Source organism: Chiloscyllium punctatum, chromosome 38 (assembly GCF_047496795.1).
Source record: "Chiloscyllium punctatum isolate Juve2018m chromosome 38, sChiPun1.3, whole genome shotgun sequence".
Taxonomy (NCBI): domain Eukaryota; kingdom Metazoa; phylum Chordata; class Chondrichthyes; order Orectolobiformes; family Hemiscylliidae; genus Chiloscyllium; species Chiloscyllium punctatum.
The window spans coordinates 16,063,222-16,086,879 of record NC_092776.1 but is presented as its reverse complement, the minus strand read 5'-3'; the positions used below and the strand labels follow the sequence as shown (position 1 = coordinate 16,086,879).

The window sequence follows — 23,658 nt, the reverse complement described above, 5'->3', positions numbered from 1 at the left end:
TTCGTATCGTCGGCAAACTTCGCTAGAACGCCCCCGGTTCCCTCATCCAAATCATTAATATATAATGCGAACAGCTGTGGCCCCAGCACCGAACCCTGCGGGACACCGCTCGTCACCGGCTGCCATTCTGAAAAAGAACCTTTTATCCCAACTCTCTGCCTTCTGTTAGACAGCCAATCCTCAATCCATCCCAGCAGCTCACCTCGAACACCATGGGCCCTCACCTTGCTCAGCAGCCTCCCGTGTGGCACCTTATCAAAGGCCTCTAGTGTTTGGAAACTAGTGTTTCCAAATAAACCTGCTGGACTATAACCTGGTGTTGTGTGATTTTTAATCTCCTCAATAAAGACTGAGGAAAGCAAACACTGGAAATTCTTCAATCAGGAGCTAGGAGACGGTGACCATTATCTTGATGACTGTTCCTAACAGTGGATTCCTCTTTAGTAATAACTCATTCTGCCCTTGGGTTCTGACACATCATCTTGCCTTTATTGAAAATATTTTTAAAAATTCAAGCAATTGCACATCAGCTCTGGTGATATGCATTAAAACACATATCATGATAATATTAATTGAGGTATTAATCACTGATTTGTAACACTCGGTAAATTGAGTTTGATAACACCAAACTGCTGAAGCTGCATTTAACTTTAACTTCAACCCTTTTGAAATGCCTTTCCAAAGGTTCACAAGCCCCAGGATTTTTGATTTAAAAATAGGTTACATTTTAAACAACTTGTTCAGTGAAGTTATTACATACTTCTGGAGCAGGTGGTACTTAAACTTGGGCCTCCCAGACCAGGGGGAGGGACACTACAAGAGGTGTTTGGCACATGCTTAAAGTTCACCCTGCCTCTTGGAGCTGCACTCTGTTAAATTACACATTTGTCTACTGCTGCCTCCAAGGGGACTAAATTCAGCACTGCTGAAGAATTGTAAATGAGCAGTAGTTTTCCTAAGTGTCTATCCTCCAGGTCAGAGCTGATACATATCTCTTTGACCACAGAAGGTACCAGAGTTAACCCAAAGCCTGTTCTCACCTACCCTTCAGACTGTACAGCACAAGAGATGAACTGTGATCCAGGTCCTGATGAACTCTGGGACAATGAGACCATTTGCAACAGTTTCTCTATCATTGCATATTTGTTTTGATAAATTTATTGGCACAGTCATACATAAAAATGGTGGGAGAATTGGACTCTTTTGAGATTAAATAGACATAAAATGGATCCAATTTAGGAGGCTAACTTCCTGTGCCTGAAACATGTAAAAACAGACTAGTTTAGGTGTTGGAGGTACACATCCTAGCCAATAGTTAAAACCAATATAAGATGCCTGATTGGCACAATTTCTTGGAACTGCATTAAACCCAGACAGCAGCAATTGCAGCTCTGTTCAGGGACAACAGCACCACGTGGCCAAACCTGGGGTCCTAAGGAATACTTGCCACTCACTGACCAAAGTACACAGTAGCTGATTATCTTTGGCTTGTGCTGGAGATGTGGCAATAACTGTTTGAGTAAGCGGAATGGAGAATTTTGTGCTGAGAAACTATGTGTATCATCAAGATTAGACAGTGGGGACAGAAAGATTTAGATTGAGAGAGGGGGAGGCCACCTAAACCTGAACTGATTTGTTGTCAAAACATAAAGGTGCAGCTCTTTCCAAGTCTGGAGAAGGCACTCGTCAGACCATAGCTGAAACATAACAAAGAACTTTGGTCTCTTTATCTAAGGAAAGGTACAGGCAGTCTGGGGAAGGTTCACTAGACTCACACTGGGTATGGAGGGATTGTCTTCTGAGGAGGAGTTGAGCCTATACTCATTGGAGTTTAGAAGAATGAGAGGAGACCTTATTGAAACATACCACATTCTTAGGGGACTTGACAGGGTAAATACGGAGAGGTCGTTTTCCCTTGTGAGACAGTTTAGAATCAGAGGGCATAGTCTCAGAAGAAGAGGCTGCACATTTAAGAAAGTGAGGAAGAATTTCTTCTCTCAGGGAATAGTGAATCTGTGGAGTTCTTTACTGCAGGGCTGTTAAAGCTGGGTCATTAACTAAATTTAGGGCAAAATAGACATTTTTAATAGGTAAGGGAATCAAGATTTATAGGGAAAAGGCAGGAAAGTGGAGTTGAAAATGATCAGATGAGCTATGACCTAATTGAAAGGCAGAGCAAACTCACTGGGCTGAATGGTCTACTTTAGCTCCTGGATGGAAGATGTCAGCCCTGCTCTCTACCTTTCACATCTGCTTTCCAGAAAACCTGACATCACTGCTGTTCTGGTTTGCATTTATCGCTGTGTTGGGATAGCATCATTCTTTCTGATGAAGAGAGCATTATCGTACATCAGTAAAATAGGACCAAGAGTGGGTGAGGATGGTGCTGAGAGTTTGTATTCTCTCAGACTAGAGCAGATGAAGATGGCACATTTTCCTTTGAGTTTTATGGCAAACAGTTTCACGGTCACTTTTACTGAAAGCAGCTTCTCATTTCAACACTAACTTCCCACCAAGCACCACCCAGCCCATCAAGTTCTCAAGATCCTTCACTTAATAAACTTGCTTCACGATATGCAATTCACATTCATTCCTTGACTTTTAGAGACCACCTGTTGTGTCTTTGCTGTGTTACAACAACTAGCATTTATATAGCACCTTTAATATCATAAAAGGGCCAAGGCACTTCAACACAGGTGGCTCATTGTGATACTAGTAGGTCACTGACAGATGGAGGCTGGCAGGCAGATTGGGGGCCTATCTCTGAGTCAACCTGATGGCTGGAACGACAGAAACCAGAGTGAATTTGATGGGGGTTAAAACTCATTCAAGGACATGATGAAGAAATTAGTTAGAAACGTTCAAAATCATAGTATTTTAATAGAGAGAAAGGAACTGTTTGCAAGAGTGTTGGTGATCCAAAGGAGACTTACATCTGAGACTGACTGATAGCAACATCCAAAATCAGGAAGCACCGTGGCATTATAGCACACACTGCCAGAATGGGGTCAGTCCTGTAAAGAGGCTCATACAGCAAAATACTATCCCTTAACATAAAACATACACCCTTATTTCACTTTGTAACATCTCAGTCTGAGTTCCACCCAGAACAGCGACACATCACACCCCCTGCCAGGCCCCTGGACCTTGTCAACGCGTTCTCCAACAATTCAGAAGTTGCAGTCGCCACGTCACCATGATATCAAGTGGAAAAGAGACCAAACAAACTCAGACCCTTTGAGAATCTGCTCAGCTCACCTGAAAAGGTTTGCAGTCACATGCTGCAGCCTGGATTCTGGGCTGAAACATTGCAGACCTAGAATCAGGACTTATCATTAATCATGGGCTGTGGGGGGTGGAAAGACAGCAACGGAAGATGTGCAGACGTGTGCACTGGTTACTGCGTTAACAACAGAAGTCCTGATTTCCAAACTAGTAAAACAGCTTTGTAATATGGTGGGCTTTATTTGAGGGAATAATGTTCATTGGCAATACAGAGTTAATAGCAGGTATGTTCTTAGTTAACCAGTGTGAATGAATGTGGAGCAAGAACTGTTCTGGGCACTTGGCCATGAGGTAACCACAGCACCCTGGATCAATGCCTTACTACACCAGCTATCTTTGGGAAAGCAGGGAAAGGCGCTGGCACTGAGATTGCAATCAACCCCAGATTCTCAACTCCACATGTATTCACTGCTGATGAACTGGAGAAGCTTTTGGACATTGAATTTTCATTGGATTGTCCAGAGATCTGTCCCACTGCCCTTCCTCGAACACAGGAACCTCAGACACCAATGTAGCCACTGAGAAGTCCAATTTGTAAAGTGCAGCCATCAGTGTGATTAGCTGTCCACAGGCAAGCTCGTTGACTCAACGTATTTTAGCGCCTTCTCCTTCACGTCCTGTACTCTCTCCTCACTCCCATGTTTCTTCTCATACTCAAGATACCTTTTGAAGAAGAACTTCATCTTCTTTGGTGCAAGCTTCAGGTGTATGACTCTTTCGAAGAGATGCCTACAGGGCAGAGAGCAATACGTTGTTGTGAACTACTCAATCTACAATTCACATTCTGAATAATTTACTGAGTTTGGATTCTGGTAAGTAGTGATTATTGTATCGGATTCCCAACTGAGAGGTTAAGAGTTCAAATCCCACAATGGGAAAAACCAAATATCGGCAGCATTAATAAATGGATATCTTAATCAAATAATCATCAAAAATGCCATTTTGATCTTTAATGTCCTTTGAAGAGAACTCCAAATCTTATCCAATCTGTTCCTTCATTCTCACTCCAAGGTGACACAATGTCTATCAGTTCAATAACCGAATCAGTGTGCACAAGATAACAAAGGGATTTGAAAGAGTGCGAGGAATGGGGAGAGAGTGAGGAGCAGAGAGAGGAGTGACAGGTAAAGAAGAGGGAAAGGCAACAGGCAAAAAGATAGAGAAAGACAGAAAATGCACATGACAGGCAGAGAGAGAAACTATACCCTCAGTCATGAATCCAGAGCTTGGGAAAATACAGAACAACCTTGATTATCTGAACATCAATTATCCGAATTTCGGATTATCCAAACAAGATCTCAAAGTACCGTAAAAACGTTATCCGAGCAATCAGTTATCTGAACAAAATACTTCACACTAGTCTTGTTCGGATAATCCAGGTTGCTCTATACTCAAGTAGTGCCAGACAATATTTTTTCAACAATAAGGAGTGTTTTCTAAAAAAACATTGTTGGGATGAAAGCTGGGCCAGCACTTACTGCTGATCCCTAATTGTGCCTTGAACTGAGTGACTTGCTCAGCCCTTTCAGAGGACAGTTAAGAGTCAATCACGTTGCTGTGAGTCTGGAGTCACGTGTAGGCCCAACAGTGAAGCAGATGGACTTTGGACAGATTGCCATTAAACTAGTTTTTAATTCCAGACTTATCAAATGAACTCAAATGCCACCATCAATTGTGATGGAATCTGAACCTACACCCCCAGAGTAGTAAACTGGGCGTCTGGATTCCTCGTCCAGTGACGATAGTTCTACACACCCTTCTTCGCAGAGGGGATATCAGCAATTTACACGGCTCTGTATGGGCTGCACTACAGACAGTCAGCTGGCCTCTGCTGGGTCTGGGTATAGCTTTCAGATGCTGGTTCCAGCAGCAACCAGACTGAATACCTGCTCAGCTGTTAGGATGAAAAGCAGTCTGCATTCTTCCTGACCATGCGTTCAAAGTCAGGACACTGGTGGGCAAAATAGCTGCAGGCTGGGCTGGGAAAGAAAGTAACCCAAGATGCTAAAGGATCAGCTGACTTTATTTGGACTGCAGACATTCAGCTGGGATGCACAGAGACAACGAAAAGATAGTTCTGAGCTGAACAGTCTGTACTGCAGTGCAGTAGGACATCTGTTACCTTCTTTGACATGCTGTGTTGCAGGTCACCTACAATTGGAGGCAGGAACACAATTAGCACAGTTCCCACAGGCAGAGACTAACAGAAAGGTGAACAGGAATGATCTCACTGCACTAACAGTGGAGAATCCTCTCAGTGTCTCAGCCAATATTTCTCACTCCTCTCTCCTTAACTCTGTGACATTGAGGGAGCCACCCCTACCTCAGATTTCGGAGGTAGAGAGCACATACAGACTGCAATTCTAGCTTGGAATTCTGGAACAACATCTGGGGACGTACTTCTTGTGAGGATCACAACATTCCCCCTCATCTGACTAGGCTGACCTTCTCATTGGCTGGTGAAGGATAGTTGGGTGCAGTGTGGCACAGTTCATGGGGTGGTGTGTCAGACTGTGAACCGGGCAGATTAAATGGCAGAGTGTTGTATACAAAAACAGCAATAATAAATGCCATCAGAAACAATGAAACACCTCACTGATCTGTTGTGGGATATGCTGGGCCAACAGTTACACTTTGAAACCATGTACTGTGTGTGAATCAGCTCAATATATCGAGGTTTGTAGGCTTAAGCCCCAACTCCCAATCCCAGAGTACAAACTGCAGGCCACGGTACTAAGGTGGCCCCACAGTGGCTGACCTTCCACCATTTTGGTGAAATGTTAATCTGTAACCTGCTTGCACCCTCAGTGATGTCAAAGCTCCCACAGTCACTATTCACAACAGAGCAAGAGAATTCCCCTTGGTGTCCTGTGGCCTGTTGCTGTCCCTTGATTAACAGATGTCCATATTACAGAGGAGGAAGTGCTGAATGTCTTGAAACACATGAAGGTGGACAAATCCCCTAGAACTCTGTGGGAAGCTAGGGAAGTGATTGCTGGGCCTCTTGCTGAGATAGTTGTATCATCGATAGTCACAAGTGAGGTGCCAGAAAGCTGGAGGTTGGCTAACGTGGTACCTCTGTTTAAGAAGGGTGGTAAGGACAGGCCAGGGAACTATAGACCAGTGAGCCTGACCTCGGTGGTGGGCATGTTGTTGTAGGAAAGTCTGAGGTTCAGGATGCACATGCATTGGGAAAGGCAAGGACTGAATAGGGATAGGCAAACATGGCTTTGCTCGTGGGAAATTATGTCTCATAAATTTGATTGAGTTTTTTGAAGAAGTAACAAAGAGGATTGATGAGGGCAGAGTGGTAGATGTGATCTATATGGACTTCAGTAAGATGTTCGATAAGGTTCCTCATGGGAGACTGGTGAGCAAGGTTAAATCTCATGGAATACACTGAGAACTAGCCATTTGGATGCAGAACTGGCTCAAAGGTAGAAGACAGAGGGTGGTGGTGGAGGGTTGTTTTTCAGACTGGAGGCCTGTGACCAGTGGAGTGCCACAAGAATCGGTGCTGGGTCCACTACTTTTCGTCATTTATATAAATGATTTGGATGTGAGCGTAAGAGGTATAGTTAGAAAGTTGCAGATGACACCAAAATTGGAGGTGTAGTGGACAGCGAAGGTTACCTCAGTTTACAAAGGATTTTGATCAGATGGGCCAGTGAGCTGAGAAGTGGCAGATGGAGTTTAATTCAGATAAATGTGAGATGCTGCATTTTGGGAAAGCAAATCTTAGCAGGATTTATGCACTTAATGGTAAGGTCCTACGGAGTTTTGCTGAACAAAGAGACCTTGGAGTGCAGGTTCATAGCTCCTTAAAAGTGGAGTCACAGGTAGATGGGATAGTGAAAGTGTTTGGTATGCTTTCCTTTATTGGTCAGAACATGGAGTACAGGAGTTGGGAGGTCATGTTGCGGCTGTACAGGACATTGGTTAGGCCACTGTTGGAATATTGCGTGCAATTCTGGTCTCCTTCCTATCGGAAAGATGTTGTGAAACTTGAAAGGGTTCAGAAATGATTTACAAGGATGTTGCCAGGGTTGGAGGATTTGAGCTATAGGGAGAGGCTGAACAGGCTGGGGCTGTTTTCCCTGGAGCATCAGAGACTGAGGGGTGACCTTATAGAGGTTTACAAAATTATGAGGGGCATGGATAGAATAAATGGACAAAGTCTTTTCCCTGGGGTGGGGGAGTCCAGAACTAGAGGGCATAGGTTTAGGGTGAGACGGGAAAGATATAAAAGAGACCTAAGGGGCAACTTTTTCACACAGAGGGTGGTATGTGTATGGAATGAGCTGCCAGAGGAAGCGGTGGAGGCTGGTACAATTGCAACATTTAAAAGGCATCTGGTTGAGTATATGAATAGGAAGGGTTTGGAGGGATATGGGCCGGGTGCTGGCAGGTGGGACTAGATTGGGTTGGGATATCTGGTAGGCATGGATGGGTTGGACCAAAGGGTCTGTTTCCGTGCTGTACATCTCTATGACTCTATGTCTGGTCATTATTTCATTGTGTCTGGGATCTTGTAGAGCACATTGTGTTCCCTAAACTACAACAGGGAACTACACTTCAATCCATTTTACTGGGGGATAGCGAGATACAGTGATATGATTCTAGACTCCGGGCTCAGTGTGACTAACCTGATTTCATCCTGGTTGCCATGCTTCACCATCAGGTCGATATAGACTGACCACAGGTCTGTGCGTTTGGGGTAATTGTTCAGCGTGCTCTCAAACATTGCCTTCGCCCGTTCTGTGTCCCCGAGACGAAACTCCAGCTGTGCAAACTTGGCAATTATGTCAACATCTGAAACAAAACAGAGCTTCTAAATAAATGTGAAGTAAATCATTGCTCCCTTTCGCCAACTTGGAGCAGATTCATTCCTCCTTGAGGACAGGAGGGTGGTCCTCAGATATCCTGCCCCTGGGAAAGTAGTTCTCCAAGCCAACCCACCCTCCGGATGCTGGGATTCTGGGCTATCTCGGTATTACTGGAGTCCACGATAATTTACTGCTGCCAGAGTAATTCTGGCCCAGGCTCCAATCTGCACATTGTCAATCATAGGACAACAGCCTCACATGGCACCTACAGGGTCGGCATGGTAACTCAGTGGTTAGCACTGCTGCCTCATCACCAGAGACCAGTGTTCAATTCCACCCTCGAACAACTATCTGTGTGGAGTTTGCACATTCTTCCTGTTTCTCCGTGGATTTCCTCCGGGTGCTCCAGTTTCCTTCCATAGTCCTCGGATGTGCAGGTTAGATGGATTGGCCATGCTAAATTGCCCATGGTGTCAGAGGATGTGTAAGTAGGAGAATTAACCATGGGAAATGCAGAGTTACAAGGATAGGGTAGGAGGGTGAGACACTCTTTGGAGAGTTGGTGTTGATTCTATAGGCCTGCTTTTGCACTGTAGGGATTCTATGATTCTATAGTTATAAACAGAGAAGGAAGAAGATTAGGCTGCGCAGGCCTTTGAAACTGCCCCATTCAATAAGATCACGTCTGATCTGATTTTAACTTCAACTTTACACACTCCTGTATATCCCCGATAATCCTTCATCCCCTCAATAACCAAGAATCTATTTACCTCTGTCCTATTCTTTAAAGATTCTGCAGCCTAGTTGCCCTGGGAAGCTTTTTGCTTCAGGTACTAGGTTAGATAAAAAGGAGGGCACACTTGATTATCAGTTCAGGATCAGACATACAGGCTCTCTTTAGCCTCCCAGTACCAACTGACATGAAACACAGGGACACAGAAGCAGCAATTTATGAAACCAGCAAGATAGTTCCCGACACAGACAAATGTGAAAGTGAGAACTGCATTCAGCTGATGGGATGAAGACATTAGCTACGTGGTCAGCTGCCCTCCACCACTCTACATACACACACACACACACACACCCACACACAATCCCATTGCTGACTCACGTTCTTTCTGGGGCAGACACTTCAGCGCCCTCTGCAGTAAAGCACTGGTACAGTCAGTCTTTCCCTGCTTGAGGAGGAAGGTGGCATAATTAAGCCAGACAGTGCTCTCTTGGCGGAACCGTTTCAGCATGGTGTTGTACAGGCTGTCTGCTTGCTGAAAAACACGCACAAAGCACAGAACAAGCATCATACACACTGCCCCAAATCTCAAATAGTTACAGTACCACAGTCTAACAGAGCCAAGAGTCTCCAAAATCAGGCCTCATGAAAGGTCATCCACAGGAAACATTAGCCGTGTTTCTCTCTTCAGAGAAGCTGCTGAATATTTTCGACATTTTCTCTTTTTAACATTCAGAACTAGCCCTTCCAGCTCTGTACAATCTGACTGAGATAACACTGCAGCAACTTCAGTCATTGTCCAGGACTTCTTCACCACATCACAGAGACTGATTGACCATTGGATTCTGGATTAGTGGTGCTGGAAGAGCACAGCAGTTCAGTCAGCATCCAAGTAGCTTCGAAATCGACGTTTCGGGCAAAAGCCCTTCATCAGGAATGGGGACAATGGTATACAGAGGAACCTCGATTATCCGAATGAGATGGGCGGGCAGTATTTCATTCGGACAACTGATTATTCAAATAATTGATTCAATGTCCCTCCTCTGGGACTCGGAGTTTTCTGAAGTTTCCTTTTTCCTCGCTCTGCCTGCCTTGCTCCCTCTCTCTGTCTCAGGGTTTGCATCTAAGCAGACACACACTTGTGTGGAAGGGACATGCAGCATTGCTGAAGCCTCTCCCCGCTGCTGCTTCACTCCACTGGGTTTGACACAGTGAGCACTTGCTATGTCCGCTCCCCGTTCAGGAGACTAGGCTGCTGCAGAGTATGAGCAGCCACTTTATTCGGATAATCAAGGTTCCCCTGGAAATCCTGTTCAGATCACTGAAGGCCCTCTGGCTGCCAGCCAACCACAATAATGCTTTGGAAATCTGACTGGGATACGTAGAGGACCCAGGCATCAACAGCACCAAGTGACAATTAGAAAGGAGCTGCTGGTGTCAAAAAATAGGCAATGTCACTTGGGATTCGGGAATACACCTCAGAATGGAGCTCAGCACAAAACCGAGATAATGTACTGGAACACAGGTAGCTTTTTCCATATCTAACACTGTGCTGCACTGGTCCTGGCAATACTGGACGAGGGCTGTGTAGGGGAACACAAACGTAAATTGCTGGAAAAGCTCCATAGGTCCAGCAGTATCTGTGCAGAGAAAGTAGAGTTAACGTTTTGAGTTCGGTGACTGTTCATCAGGGTCAGAACTGATGTGTTCTGATGTCACTATACTCGAAACACTACCTCTGCTTTCTGCCCACAGATGCAGCCAAATCTGCTGAGTTTCACCAGCCACTTCTGTTTTTTGTTTCAGCTTGGCAGCATCCACATTCCTTTATTTTATTGTAGTGTACAGAGAACTTTGTTTTGTATCTAACACACTGCTGCACCGAGTCTGGGACACTATAGTGTCAGCTTTACCAAGAAGCGCATGATTTACGTAACAGCAGCTTGTAGAGTTAGCAGCCTCAGAGTTCAACTCAATCCAAGTTGGTGGTGTTACAGGTAGCCCATCCTGACCTGTCGATCACCTCTGCATAACTGATGAATGACACGTCTATTGCTTTTGCATTGTAAACAATGCTGACAACAGTTGTGCTTACCTTGTATTTCTCAGATTTGGTGTAGATACTGGCCAACTGCTGGAAGACCTTCAGCGGCTCATTGTACTGAACAGCACGTTCAAACACTTTCATCAGTGACTCTTCTGTGCCATAGAGATTCTCCAGATTTAGCAGTGCAACCCAGACATTCAATTTCTCCTGCTCCTCTCTTCAAAAGTATACAGTAAGGAAGAGAACGAGACAGACAGAGAATCAATTTGGCAGTTATAAAAATTGATACTGAAGACAATACTTGAAGGTCAGGGATTCTGTACTTTCTTGCTATCAAGATGTTTCTTTGCAACTCAAAGAGCAGATTCACTGGTTATTTGGCAAATTGCTGTTGTGTGAATTCTGCTATGGATCAAGACTGTTGTATTTGTCTTCAGAGATAAGCTAAGTGCCCTCTCTTCCATATGATAGCTCAATGACAGACAAGGTTGGAAGCTCAAGGTGCAGAGTCAGAGACACAGGAACACACCCTACTCCCTGATATGGCGAGTCCACCTTCCTTGCAAAACACAGGATTCGCTGTTCTCATGCATATGTGGTGGGTGCTGGCAGGTGGGACGAGATTGTGCTGGGATACCTGGTCGGCATGGAAGGGTTGGACCGAAGGGTCTGTTTCCGTGCTATACGTCGTTATGACTATGACCTCCTGCTAGTACTCTGCAGTTATTTCAACACCTGGCACTCTCTGGTCAGTAAATGATGCATGATACCACAACCGAGATATCACTCTCATGATCACTATTATCAGTGAGGAAAGGTTGGATAATCAATAGGACAGCTCTCCTGAAGGTGCAGATTGCCACAAAGTTTAAATAATAACCCCAGGGGTATAACATTCTTGGTTTCCATGTTTAGCTGAGTAAACATTTGTATTAGACTTGTGGAGAGTGAACAAACGTGAATACATTCTAAATCAAAACAGAGGAACTTACTGATTCAGATGTGTTTTGGCAATTTTAGTGAACCAGTGCTCCAGAGAGCAGCAGTGATAATGCAGACAATACAAACTTAAATCCCATTACTACAGTTTAATTATTTAAATTAATCTTTTTTAAAATGGAAATTAGTACAACTAAGAAGAAAAGTGACCATGCAGATGTTCAATTGTTGGAAAAACGGGATTGACTGACATTGTTTTCAGGGAAGTATATCTGCCCCTTACCTGGTCTGGGCCAATATAGTTCACTCTTATCTGACACTGGAACCAGAGCAACAAGCTGGTCACTTTGTAGCAATCTACTCTGGATAATAAACACCCGCGCTACCCATATCACAGGAGTGCACTACATGCCTCAGGAACCTGTATGCTTGAACTTTACCCCAAGGGTGAAGAAACAGGAATCTTAATGAAGTGTCAATGTCTGTCCCCTTTATGGATGATCCAGGGCTTCTGTCAACTGCATCTCACAGAGCAACACACGTGAGGCGACAGATTGAGGGGCTGGGAAATGCAAATGTCGTGTACACAAACCTTGAGTTAGGTAGCACATAGAAAGTTAATGGAGATGTTTGGGGTCTAGAATAAGGAACGACTGATTCAAGAGTACAGGAAAAAGACTAAGGAGAGAGCATGGACCACCTTTTCGAATGAAAGCAGAATTGCGAGGCTGTTGAATACACCAGCAGAATTAATGGGTCGGGGTGGGTGGGATTGGCTCTTCTGCCTGGATGCAGTATCTCTCCAGCTCACTCTCTGGTCTGGTTAAGCTCCTACCTGAAGGAGATGGTTTTCAGGGCTCTCTCTGCCACAGTCCGTGCCTTCTCAATCTCAGTTGCGTGCAGGTGGAATGCCATGTACTGTGTCCAGAGAATGGAGCTGTTGGGGGAGCTCAGGACCAGACGGTCAAAGTCCTCAGCTGACTGTGGGTGTCGACTGGGGTCCATCAGCTGCTGCTCAACCTTCGTCAGCTCTTTTTCCATCTGCCACTTCCCCAATTCCTTCTCTTTCTTCGTCACCTTGGCCTGAAGGAACAAACAATCACACATACTCAAACTAAAAGGAAAATCACATTTCTCATTTGCCTTCTTCCTCCAACTCTCTGGATGGGTTACAAAGGGCAGGGGACCTGGCTGTGGTGGTGGGCTGGGGCTAAAGGAATGTAAACCTTGCCTATCTCACTTGGTATTGAAAGCTCCAGCATTCAGTTAATCAGCAAACTGACAAAGAGATCATCAGGTCGGGTTGGACTGAGATATGCAACTTTCAACATCAACCCCACCTTCCTTTTCAATAGTTATTGCAGGTTTTCTTTTAAGAATCTCTCACTGCCCATTGATCCCACTTGCTCTGTCACGGTCCGTCTCTTCCCACTACACCTCAACATTCCTATCTTTTCAAATTTTTTTTAAAAAAAAAAGAAAATTATTCACAGAAGGGGTTTCTTCCTGTCCCTTGAAGGGTAGCATCTTCCAAAACAGGACACTGCTCCCACAGTCACTGAGCTGAGTGACAACTAGTTTTTTCCCCAAACTGATTTTTTTTTCATGCAGTTAATGCCAGGACTAAGAAACCAATTATTACAGAACAGAAGGGAGATTTCTCCTACCTTGGAGTCCTCAGGCTCGTCTTCCTCACTGTCTGAGCTGATGTCTTCACGTTTCCGAGTCACAGGAGAGATAGTGTTTAAACTCACATCCCAAGCAAAGCTGAGTGGCACTTCTAGCCTGGGAACCTGGGTTTTTCTGGGATTCGGCTGCTGCTGAGAGAGAGAATAGTGACTCTTAGCTACTAGGTGCCAGGTAGCCAAGGTCTACAAGTGTCTTCATGACAGTTTCAGGAATACAGTTGTCTTATCAGGAAAGATCGAGCAGTCTGGGGCCCACACTTACTGGAGTTAACAAGAATGAGAGTTGACTTTGTTGAAGCATATGATTCAGAAGGGTCCGACAGCACAGATGCTGAAAGGGTACTTTCTTTTCTGGGCGAATCTAGAATGAGGGCACACAGTTTCAGAATAAGGGGAATCTCAGTTTCAGAATAAGAGGGATCCCAAGATGGAGATGAGGAGATTTTATTTGCTCTCCTAGAGCACCAGTTATTCTTTGAAATGTTCTCCCTCCTCTAAGCAGTGGGAATTGGGTCATTGAATATATTTAAGACTGAATTAGACAGATTTTTCATTTAGAAGGGAGTTAAGGTTACAAAAGGACAGGAAGGGAAATAGAGTTAAGGCCACAATCAAACCAGCCATGATCTTACTAAACAGCAGAACAGGCTTAAGGGGTAGAATGGCCTCCTCTGGCTCCAAATCTTTCTTACAAATCAGGTTCAGTATCTAATACATAAGACATTTGGCTTTAATTGGAATCATAAATGAACCCTACACCATCTGACGGTCCAAGCTCATACCTGCCCTGTTGGAAGGGCAGGACACACTGGGTGCTGCACTTTCACAGGTTCCATTTTTCAGCTGAGACACTAATTGGAGCCCTGATGCCCAGGCCAACATTTACCAATCAATCAACAACACAAGATGATTATCTGGTCCTTATCACATTGCTGTTTGTGAGCCCTTTGGTGGGTGCAAATTGGCTCCTGCCTGTTACACTTTAGCAATATGTAACAGGCACATCAATGCAAGCTCTCTGTCGTTGTTACTGAAGGGTGGCTGATACTGGTCCAAAGAAGCACACAGAAACATAAACTCCATCCCCCAAGGGACCAATCCCAGCGCGCTGCTGAAAGGGCTGTCACATGAGTAGGAATTAATGGGCTTGGAATGTTCTGGATCCAAACCCAAGCTCCCATAAAAGTAAATGATCAATCTGAGACACGGGTGATAACCTGGTGATACTCACTTGAACTTCAGTATCACTGTCCTCCTCATGAAAGTATACCTCCACTCCACACTCTGCCTCCTCCAAATTCTTCTGTTTCCTGCTTGTTTTCAATTTTTTGGAGGAAATCTGATCAAACACAAATACAGATAAAAATAACGTGAGATCAACTACAAAGTTCTGGACAGCAGCAACAGGGAGAGAATGGCAAAACTCCTTCCTGTTAATGTGGGTCAACATGCTACCCACCCATTCCCTGTATCCTCTAGCATCACTCCCCGAGTCCTTCCACACCTCCCCCAGTTCTCTTTGTTCCAGTGTGCGGAAGCTTTGCTCCGAAAACTAATCACCTACCCTTCAGTGGACTATTATCAGGGACTCCTAGTCCTATTCACTCTCTCTTATGGTAACCTGCTTGCTGAAGACACAGTGTCTCACTGCAATATTAGTTGGATTATTGAACAGTTTTGTATCTAAAGCAAGTTCCATAGAATAGAAACACGAAGCAGAAAGGATTGACCCAATTGTGTCAAGTACATCTCTTGATGAATTTCCTTTTTGTAAAAAACTATTGAGAAAATCACTGAATTGGCACATTCAGATTTCACTTGTCGAAGCCTGACACACGTGAACTCTCTGTCTGGCTTGCAAGCAGCAAAGAGACCAACTCTGACCTCCTGTAATACGCACTTGTACATATTCAGCACAAGCCACAGGACAGTGTTAGACAGAGGGCCCCATGGAAACTGCTACTGCTTCCTTCAGCACGTTACTGATGAGATTAAACTGGTCCTCCCCTCTTGCCAGTCACCAGCTCGCTCAGCATGGAGTGAGGATGGTCTCACTCTCTCCTGGCTATGAGAGGGAGTCACCTTCTGAGTTAATGGGAAAATGGTGATTGAGAGTCAACATTTCAATTAGGAAAAAAACCCCAAACATTTTGGCATGGAGTTTCCTACCTGCTCACTCTCTGAACCTCTTCTCTTGCGTTTGAAGGTTTTTGAGACTGTCCCTTCTGCATTACTCAGCATTTTGGATTGTTTCAATGGTAAGCCGGACTTTGACAGCACATCTGGAGCTCCTGTGTCCTGAGGGAGGAGCGAGAGCTCCACTTCACCCTTTACACTGCAAAGGAATGTTTAGAATATATAGAGATGGCCTCAGGAAATCCTCAAATGACATAGCAAATCCTTTTCTTAATAACCATCAGAGGGGACATGGGAGATTTACTTGGATGATAAAGGGACAAGACACATAAGGAAAAACAAAGAAGGTGAGCCTATTCTCATCAGAGTGGAAAGGTGACAGAGGGGTATTCAAAATTCTGAAGGAGTTTGACAGCTTCTCTCCATCTACCTTGTTCCCACTGACAGGAAGGCAGTAATAAACAGCACAGATGTAAGATAATTAGCAAATGGTTTTTTTGTTTCCATGCGATGTAAACTGAAGATCTGCAATGGACTGCATGAAAGAATGGTGGAATCAGATTCATTAATAACAGTGAAAAGGGAATTGGAGATGGTTGGGCTGTGGGAAACAGCTGGAGAAGTGGGAATAATTGGGTAACTCATTCCAAGAGCCAGAACAGGCCTGATAGGTCTGAGCTATGTCTGCCATCGACAGCTCATTTTGGATTCCTTCCCTCCTCCAAAGGTGCAGACTCTTGCCAGGAAATAGTTCTTGGCCTTTGACCACTTGGTGCTGCCTTGGAGCATGTGGTGGTACTTTGGAGTGAGCTCAGAGCGTAGCCAATCTCTCTGCACGAGAAGCCAGATAGTTGGCGTTGCCCACGTTGAGATAAGCTAACTCAACCCAGTGAACACCAGCTTGGGATCTTCAGCAATTCTCTTGCTCGGTTCCTCCTTCCCAGTAAATTCCTACCTCAGTACTTTGACTGTCACCAGCTTTCCTTTTGGGATGTTTCTCATGAAGATTCCATGGTCCTTGACAAAGTGATCTGATACGTAATCAAATAGGACACGGCCTAACACCGAAGAGGAGAGACTGAAACACAAAGATTACTTGGTGAAATATTTGCACAGCCAGCCAGCACTGCATCACCTTATGGTTTGAAAAAAAAATTCCAAAGAACCTCCTTCTTCACACCGCAAAATAGGAGAAACCTCAAGGTACAAGTTGCCAGAACTAACTGCCACTCCACTTCCTTGCGAAAATCTAACATTTATTAAAATTAAATCTGTTCATGGGACATGGGTGTCACTGACCAGGTCAGCATTTGTTGCCAGTCCCTAAGTACCCTAGACCTGAGTTGTTTGCAAGACTATTTCAGAGGGGGTTTACTTCAAAGCAGGTGAGCATTTTGGCAAGAAGCAGCAGCAATAAACCACATCCTGGAAAATACTTGTCTAAATAGAGCTAAGGAACAGAAAGATCTGCCGTACAGGTTCACAAACCATTGTAACCATCAGAGGGTAAGAAAGCCATAGGGAAAAAGGAAACAAAGCACTAGGATAACTTCCACAAACTATGAGTGAAACTGAGTTGGGAAACACAAAAGTAATACACTGCGGATGCTGAAAATCTGAAATAAAAACAAAAAGATGCTGACTAGCAAAACTCAGCAGACCTAGCAGAGAGAGAAAAACACACAGCTCATGTTTCACATCAATGACCTTTTGTCAGAATGAAAAGCAGATGATGTACTGTGAGCAGTTCTGATCTCAATACGATAGAAAGGCATTGTAGGTGATGTATAAATTTATTGGTACAACTACTCAGTTTGATTTCGCTTCAGTTAGGGAATTGCCTTCCTCTACAACAGCAAAATTGGGCAAGTGATCTTATAGCAATCTCTAAAATGAGTTAATATCTCACTTAGTGCCGAGAAGATATTTCTATTTAAAGAGAAATAGAATGAGGGGCCGATACAGAAAAGGTGCCCACTAATAGTTCGATTCCTGTGAATGAAGGAGGAGATAGTCTCCTCCACCTGAGAGTACATTTCTCCCTTCTTTTAGTCAATGCCTCAGTCCATCACACCTTGCTACCTGGTCACCCTCTGATGGTCATCACTGGGGCAAGTGGTGAAACAATGAGACTGACATCACCTCTATCCACCTTCAAAATATTAGAGGGTCAGTACCCTACTGCCCACGGAGACTTGCGAAGGAGCAGCCTGTGTAAGTGTCTGCCTCCATCTCACTGACATTGATTTAAAACTGTTTTGCTCTAAGAAACAGCCATTCAATATTGGAGAAGCCCAGAGTTAAGAACCCAGACAAGGGTGTGTATACTCAGCTCAAGCTTACACTTGCAAACGATGGCTTGCTATAGTCTGTCACACTAATTCATGATTAACTTCTCACCGCAACCACACATAGCTCACCTGACAAGGACTCCAGACTCTCTGACAGCCTTTACATAACCTCTCAGGAGCTGCCCCTTCTGAAGGTCCTTGGCCGATGTAATCTCTGGGTCACTTATTGAAGACTCATTTTCAGGGTACACTCTAGAGAGGAATTGAACATGTATATAAATCTGGAAAACCCAGTAAACAGTAGCAGGATGACATATTTCAAACAGGCTTTTAATTTAATACAGACAAAAACTTGTGTTAAATTTGAGTCAAACTTTGGTTAGATCACACTGCACAGCCTGACTCCACATTATAAAAAGGGTACAGAGAAATTAGAGAAGGCGCAAAAACAAAACCTCTCAAAAATTCTACCAGAAATGAAAGATTAAAACAACCACAGGTTCTTTGCTCTGGAAAAGAGTGCTGAGAGGTAACTTGATTGGTCAAAGAGATCAGCAGGACAGATGCAGAGAAGCTGTTCCACTTGGGAAGAGATCCCAAAACTAAGTGCCATAAAGCTGAAGAAGATACTCATTGACAAATCCAACATGGAGGGGGCTCTTTATCCAGAGTTCTGATAATGTGGAATTCACTGCTCTGGAAGTGGGAGGTGAGCAGCAAAGCTGTACTTAAGGGGAAGATAGTTAAGAACAAGGGAGATTGGAACAAGGTTATGTTGGTAATGCAAAACAAAGCTCACATGAAAACACAGCATCAAACAGTTGGGCTAAATGGTCTGCTGTGGAGACACAAGCCAGACACAGAGGTATACATTCTATCCAATCAGCACTTGACTGGAAAGAGGAGATTGGCCAGCTAAAGTTCAATCATTGTGGTAAAAGGATAGACTTGGAACAAAGTTACCAACTCAAGACTGGGAATCCAAGAGGCACATATTGGCTATCAGTAGCAGCAGAATCACATTCCTACACAATCTGTAACCTTGTAGCCCAGTAGACACTGGGAAGATGCAGCCTGACTGATCACTTTGCCAAAAACCTCCCCTTTATCTGTAAAATGACCTTGAATTTCCAGTTGCCCACCACTGCAGCACAATTTCTGTTTCATTTCCATTCTGAAGGAGGATCACTGGACTCGAAATATAAACTGCTTTCTCTCCACAGATGCACTTGCAATCGCGGAGTTTCTTCGGCAATTTCTATTTATGTTTCAACTGTTGGAGGGGTTTGAGCTGATAGTTTCTTCAGGACCCAGTGATGGTTTGGTGAATCAGCTTCTGTTTTAACAGGAGCAATTTCAATAATTAGAACAACAGGGCTGTAATCAGGTGACGGGCAAGGAATCACTCAAAGGAGAAAGATGGAGAGGTTTAGGGAGTGAGTTCGAGAAATTGGAATGGTGTAACAATAGAAATTGGAGCATGTTTAAGACGCTAGAATTAAAGGACTGCAGAGATGTGGAAGGTGATGGTGAAAGGGAGGAGATAATCAGTTGAGGGATTTGAAAATAAAGATAGCAATTCTAAACTCAAAACAACAGTTGCATAAAGAATGCCACAGATTGTCTTTCTCTGCCTTGGTTATTTCTGTAGGACCTTACACACACTGGTACAAACCTGTGCCCAAAGTTGACAGACTCTAATTTATTTGACCAGTCATTCCATGTAGATCTCCCTTGTAACTCTGAGGTCAAATGTGTACTACCTTCAACAAAAAAAGAGAGAGGGAGGGAGAGAGACGAGGAGAGGAGGAGGGGGAGAGAAGGAGGGAGAGAGAGACGAGGGAAGAAGGAGGGAGAGAGAGACGAGGAAAGAAGGAGGGAGAGAGACGAGGAGAGAAGGAGAGAGAGAGACAGGGAGGATGGTTGAGAGAGCTAAAAAGAGAAAAAGAAAAACAGAGAGAGAGTTAATTGAGAAATGCTCACCTTGAGTTCCTGAGAGAAACTGCCAACTCATGCTCATCATTTGAAATAACACGGCACCTGTCAAAACACCAGAGTTAGTGAGAGAGGCCACTACAAAAGGTTACACAAATAATTTTACCTGGGACAGAAAAGATAATAGATCAGGGAATGAGAGGATTAAGACAATGGTTTGGAAACTGGATCACAAACAAACGTGCATCTCCTCAGAAGCTGATTGAACTGTGTAGTTATTTGGATCAAACCGGGCTGGGTCGGGAGGCTACTGACTCTCCCAGTCACCCAGGTGTATAATTCAGTCAGGAAACTAAATAGAGCAGAGACATCCGCTGACAACTCAACAGAATTAATTCCAGTTTCCATTGTAAAACACAATTTTACAGCACCTTTCACATTCTCTTATTATCCCACATTATATCCGTTGTGAATTGCTTGTAAAGATAATGTGAGCACTACAAGCTCCCATGATAGAAATGAGACAATAATTAAGAGGTTCGGCTTTCAGTGATAAAAATTACTCAGTCACCTGGGGAGCTCTCCTGCTCCCGTTTGAATAGTGGCTATGGGATGCGAGTAGGTAGTTAAAATGTCTCATCTGTAAGGTGGTATCTTCAGCAGTGCGGCGCTCCCTCAGTCTTGCATGGATGTACCTTGGTTAGGTTTCTGTGCTCATGTTTTTGGGGTGGGACTTGAAATGACAACATTCTAACAGAGTTAAGAATGTGACCCACTCAGACACAACCGATGAGCACCTTACACTCTCCTCCCTGCAGTGAGGCGCAGACTGCTAGTGTAGTAACTAGGTAAAAGCAGCAGGGAGGATTCTGCATGTTACAAGCTGCATCTTCTGGTACTGACCTGACTATGTGGCCTGGGGTGAGCTCCTCAAATTGTGACTCTTTGTATGAATCTGCTATATCACATAGCCCCACTTGACCATTCTTTCCAAAAGGGAGCTGGATGGTGACCCCCAAGTGTGGAGTGACCTTCTTGATTATGCCCAGTGTTATCGAACCTTCATCCAGAGAACATAAACCTAGAGAGTGAGTTCAAGGAGCTAGTGAGAACTTCTGATTAAGATAGTTTGATAAAATACAAATATCAGAATTGGAACAGATCATATGGCAAGATAATATAATAAATCTTTTCAATCGTCTCAGAAAGAAAACCCACAGCCACAAATAGCATAGATCCAGTGAATCTGTCAGCATTCAAACCAAACCTGAAATATACCTGTAAGGGTTCGGTCTCGGCAGTATTATCTGGCCAGAGTCTATCCTAATCAAATCTTGCCCTCTTGAACATGTCTCCAAACCCAACTACTCCTCCTGCTGTGACCCATCTCTCTCACTACACCCTCTCCTGTAGCCAACCCCAGTCTCTACTTCCCGGGTCCTCTGAGTCTGAACTGGACATCAGAACCCCTTAGGTCCAAGTCTTGCCAAGTCAACCAAGATTCCAACGTTTACTCTCTGACCTCAAGCACATGTGCACTCCATGGCCCTGTTCAGAACCTTCAGTCATCAAATTTCACTCTCAGGAACTATCAACACCCAAACCTCTCCACAGTATCCCTTCTCCCCTTCTGAACCCACACCTGTTTATCTGAAATATCCCTCCCAGTCGTTGTTCATTATTCCAGTTCAGTGAGAGTTCAGTGTAATGTATTAAATATAGGCAACCACCAGAAGACAGACACTGCCCTCTGCTACAGTAGCCTTGGTGCTCAGTCTTACCTGTGAGTGAGAGGCTGAGACAGTTGTTCATTGTGTCTGGGCCGATCACCTTCGCAGTTAAGGCCCGGCCAGTTTGAAAATGTTTCTTGGGAAACTTCAAGTGCTGAATTAAGTGGGAGGGTTGAAAAAAAAAAAGACATTGTAAGTTTCATAGTTGCAGCATTTCAACGGGGATGAAATTGTCAGCGTGTTCAACAAGCTGAAGTATTATCAAAGGATGACTGGTTTGTGTTGGGATTATTGGAGTGCCAGGTACACTCAATCCTCATGCTGAAAGACTCACTTTTACCAGAGACTCAACAGAAGTGGTAATATTCTGAAGAGGTTCTCTTTGTTTTCTGTTTCCACTACACATGATACGCCAGTTGTGTGTTTTAAAATGTCAGGGCAGCGGAGTAATTTGATTCGTGTTGTACATGGAGTGTAGCATGTTTGGGAGTAACAGCCAACTTTGAATCAATCATTCCTGAAGCTCTCCCCTGCCGGGGAATTTCCTCAAATCAGGTCTGGTTCTTTTATAAATTAAAAGAGAGTGAGTGATCACTGGGATTAGTCAATAATTTCAATATTGCCAAGTCACACAACCCTCAGAGGTTACATCAATCCAATATCAAAGCACTGCACAAACAGCAATGTGATAATGACCAGACCATCTGTTTTAGATATACTAAAGGATAAGTTTTAGTAATGGGCACCAGGAGGATGATAACAAAGTGTTAGAAAAGCTCAGCAGGTCTGGCAGCATCTGCACAGAGAAAAAAACAGAGTTCCATAACCCTCCTATTCTTTTATGACAACGACACCAGGACAAGGTTCAAATAATGCCATTGGATCTTTCATGTCCACCTAAAAAAGGCAAACAGGGCCTTAGTTAAATCTCTCGTGAGTGGTTTGAGTCTGGAAGGTATTGCCTGGAAGTGTGGAGGAAGCATGAGGCACTCAAGAGGGCAATGGGTGACTACTTGAGTAGAAACATTGAATAAGGATACGGGAGAAAGACAGGAGATCGGCACTAAGTCACAATGCTCAGATCAGAAACAATAAGTCAACTGCCCACTTTCTATGCTGTAACCATTCTGTGATTTCATGAAAACACACTCTTGATTTGACACTGGGAATGTCGGCATGAATTATGGGATGTCAAATGAGATGTGAACCAATGACCCTCTGATCCAGGCTGATTTTTTTGAGATCATGACTTGTACCACAGTAGGAGACTTACCTTGATTTTTTGAGACATCAGCAGCAGCTCTACACTTCCAGAAATGACAGGAGTGACTTCAACAACCAGACATTTTCTGGTATGGTTGTACTGAAAATAGGAGGAGGAGGAGGGGTTAAGAGATGGTGAGACAGAAACAGGATGCAAGAGCAGGTGGTACGGCAAAACACATGCGCGAGTTGGTCATGACTAGAACTGGAATTCAGAGCAACAGGAGGTCACAGTAGTGACATTCAAACTGGGCAAGTTCGTGCATTACTGAAGTTAAATTGCTCAAAGAACCCCCTCTCCCCAAAAGCACCCTTCACCCACTGAAAAACAGCACCGGGTCAGTCAGCCTGCTCCAAGTCCCACGTTCCAAATTGATGCCACTGCTATGACCCACACTCAGTGACAGAAATGGAACATGCCACACCCTATCACCCATCATCCTGGGGCCACCCAGCTCAATACATTCCATCATTCACACCTGGAAGCTGAAAACACCCAGTTGGTAAATGTCAAGTGACAATAGGTACCGATATATGAACTGCACACATCAATCCCATTCAAATCAGAATCATTCACCTTCCTTGCCCCAGGGTCTCCTCAGTGACCACACCCTACTCCCATATTGATTCCCTACACCCAGTATGGAATCAGCTGCTGTACCTTCGACACATAGCACGTTAACACTTGGCCGGGTTTGTAGGATTTCAGCTGGTCTGCTAAGTCCTCGCTCTGGAACATGAGCTCACAGTCTCCTGACAGCTTGCTGTGGAAGGAAAAGGAGAGTCAG

The 23,658-nt window shown here is 44.2% G+C and overlaps 1 protein-coding gene across 2 annotated transcripts in view; it reads right to left on the bottom strand.

Moving 5' to 3' along the window:
* Positions 1 to 2,860: 2,860 nt before the first annotated feature.
* pdcd11 (programmed cell death 11) overlaps positions 2,861 to 23,658 on the bottom strand; it is a 57,746-nt gene continuing 36,948 nt past the window's right edge. The window contains exons 23-37 of one of the 2 annotated variants that reach the window (XM_072557256.1): positions 23,532 to 23,634; positions 22,881 to 22,970; positions 21,659 to 21,761; positions 20,781 to 20,958; positions 19,926 to 19,982; positions 18,072 to 18,194; positions 16,607 to 16,729; positions 15,685 to 15,850; positions 14,747 to 14,854; positions 13,495 to 13,647; positions 12,663 to 12,910; positions 10,937 to 11,105; positions 9,223 to 9,376; positions 7,932 to 8,097; positions 2,861 to 4,014 (exon numbers count right to left, since the gene is read on the bottom strand). In XM_072557256.1, coding sequence (XP_072413357.1) covers positions 3,843 to 4,014; positions 7,932 to 8,097; positions 9,223 to 9,376; positions 10,937 to 11,105; positions 12,663 to 12,910; positions 13,495 to 13,647; positions 14,747 to 14,854; positions 15,685 to 15,850; positions 16,607 to 16,729; positions 18,072 to 18,194; positions 19,926 to 19,982; positions 20,781 to 20,958; positions 21,659 to 21,761; positions 22,881 to 22,970; positions 23,532 to 23,634 — 2,113 coding nt within the window. In that variant the 3' untranslated portion in view covers positions 2,861 to 3,842. The remainder of the gene's footprint in view (positions 4,015 to 7,931; positions 8,098 to 9,222; positions 9,377 to 10,936; positions 11,106 to 12,662; positions 12,911 to 13,494; positions 13,648 to 14,746; positions 14,855 to 15,684; positions 15,851 to 16,606; positions 16,730 to 18,071; positions 18,195 to 19,925; positions 19,983 to 20,780; positions 20,959 to 21,658; positions 21,762 to 22,880; positions 22,971 to 23,531; positions 23,635 to 23,658) is intronic. The other variant, XM_072557257.1, reaches the window with a different exon arrangement.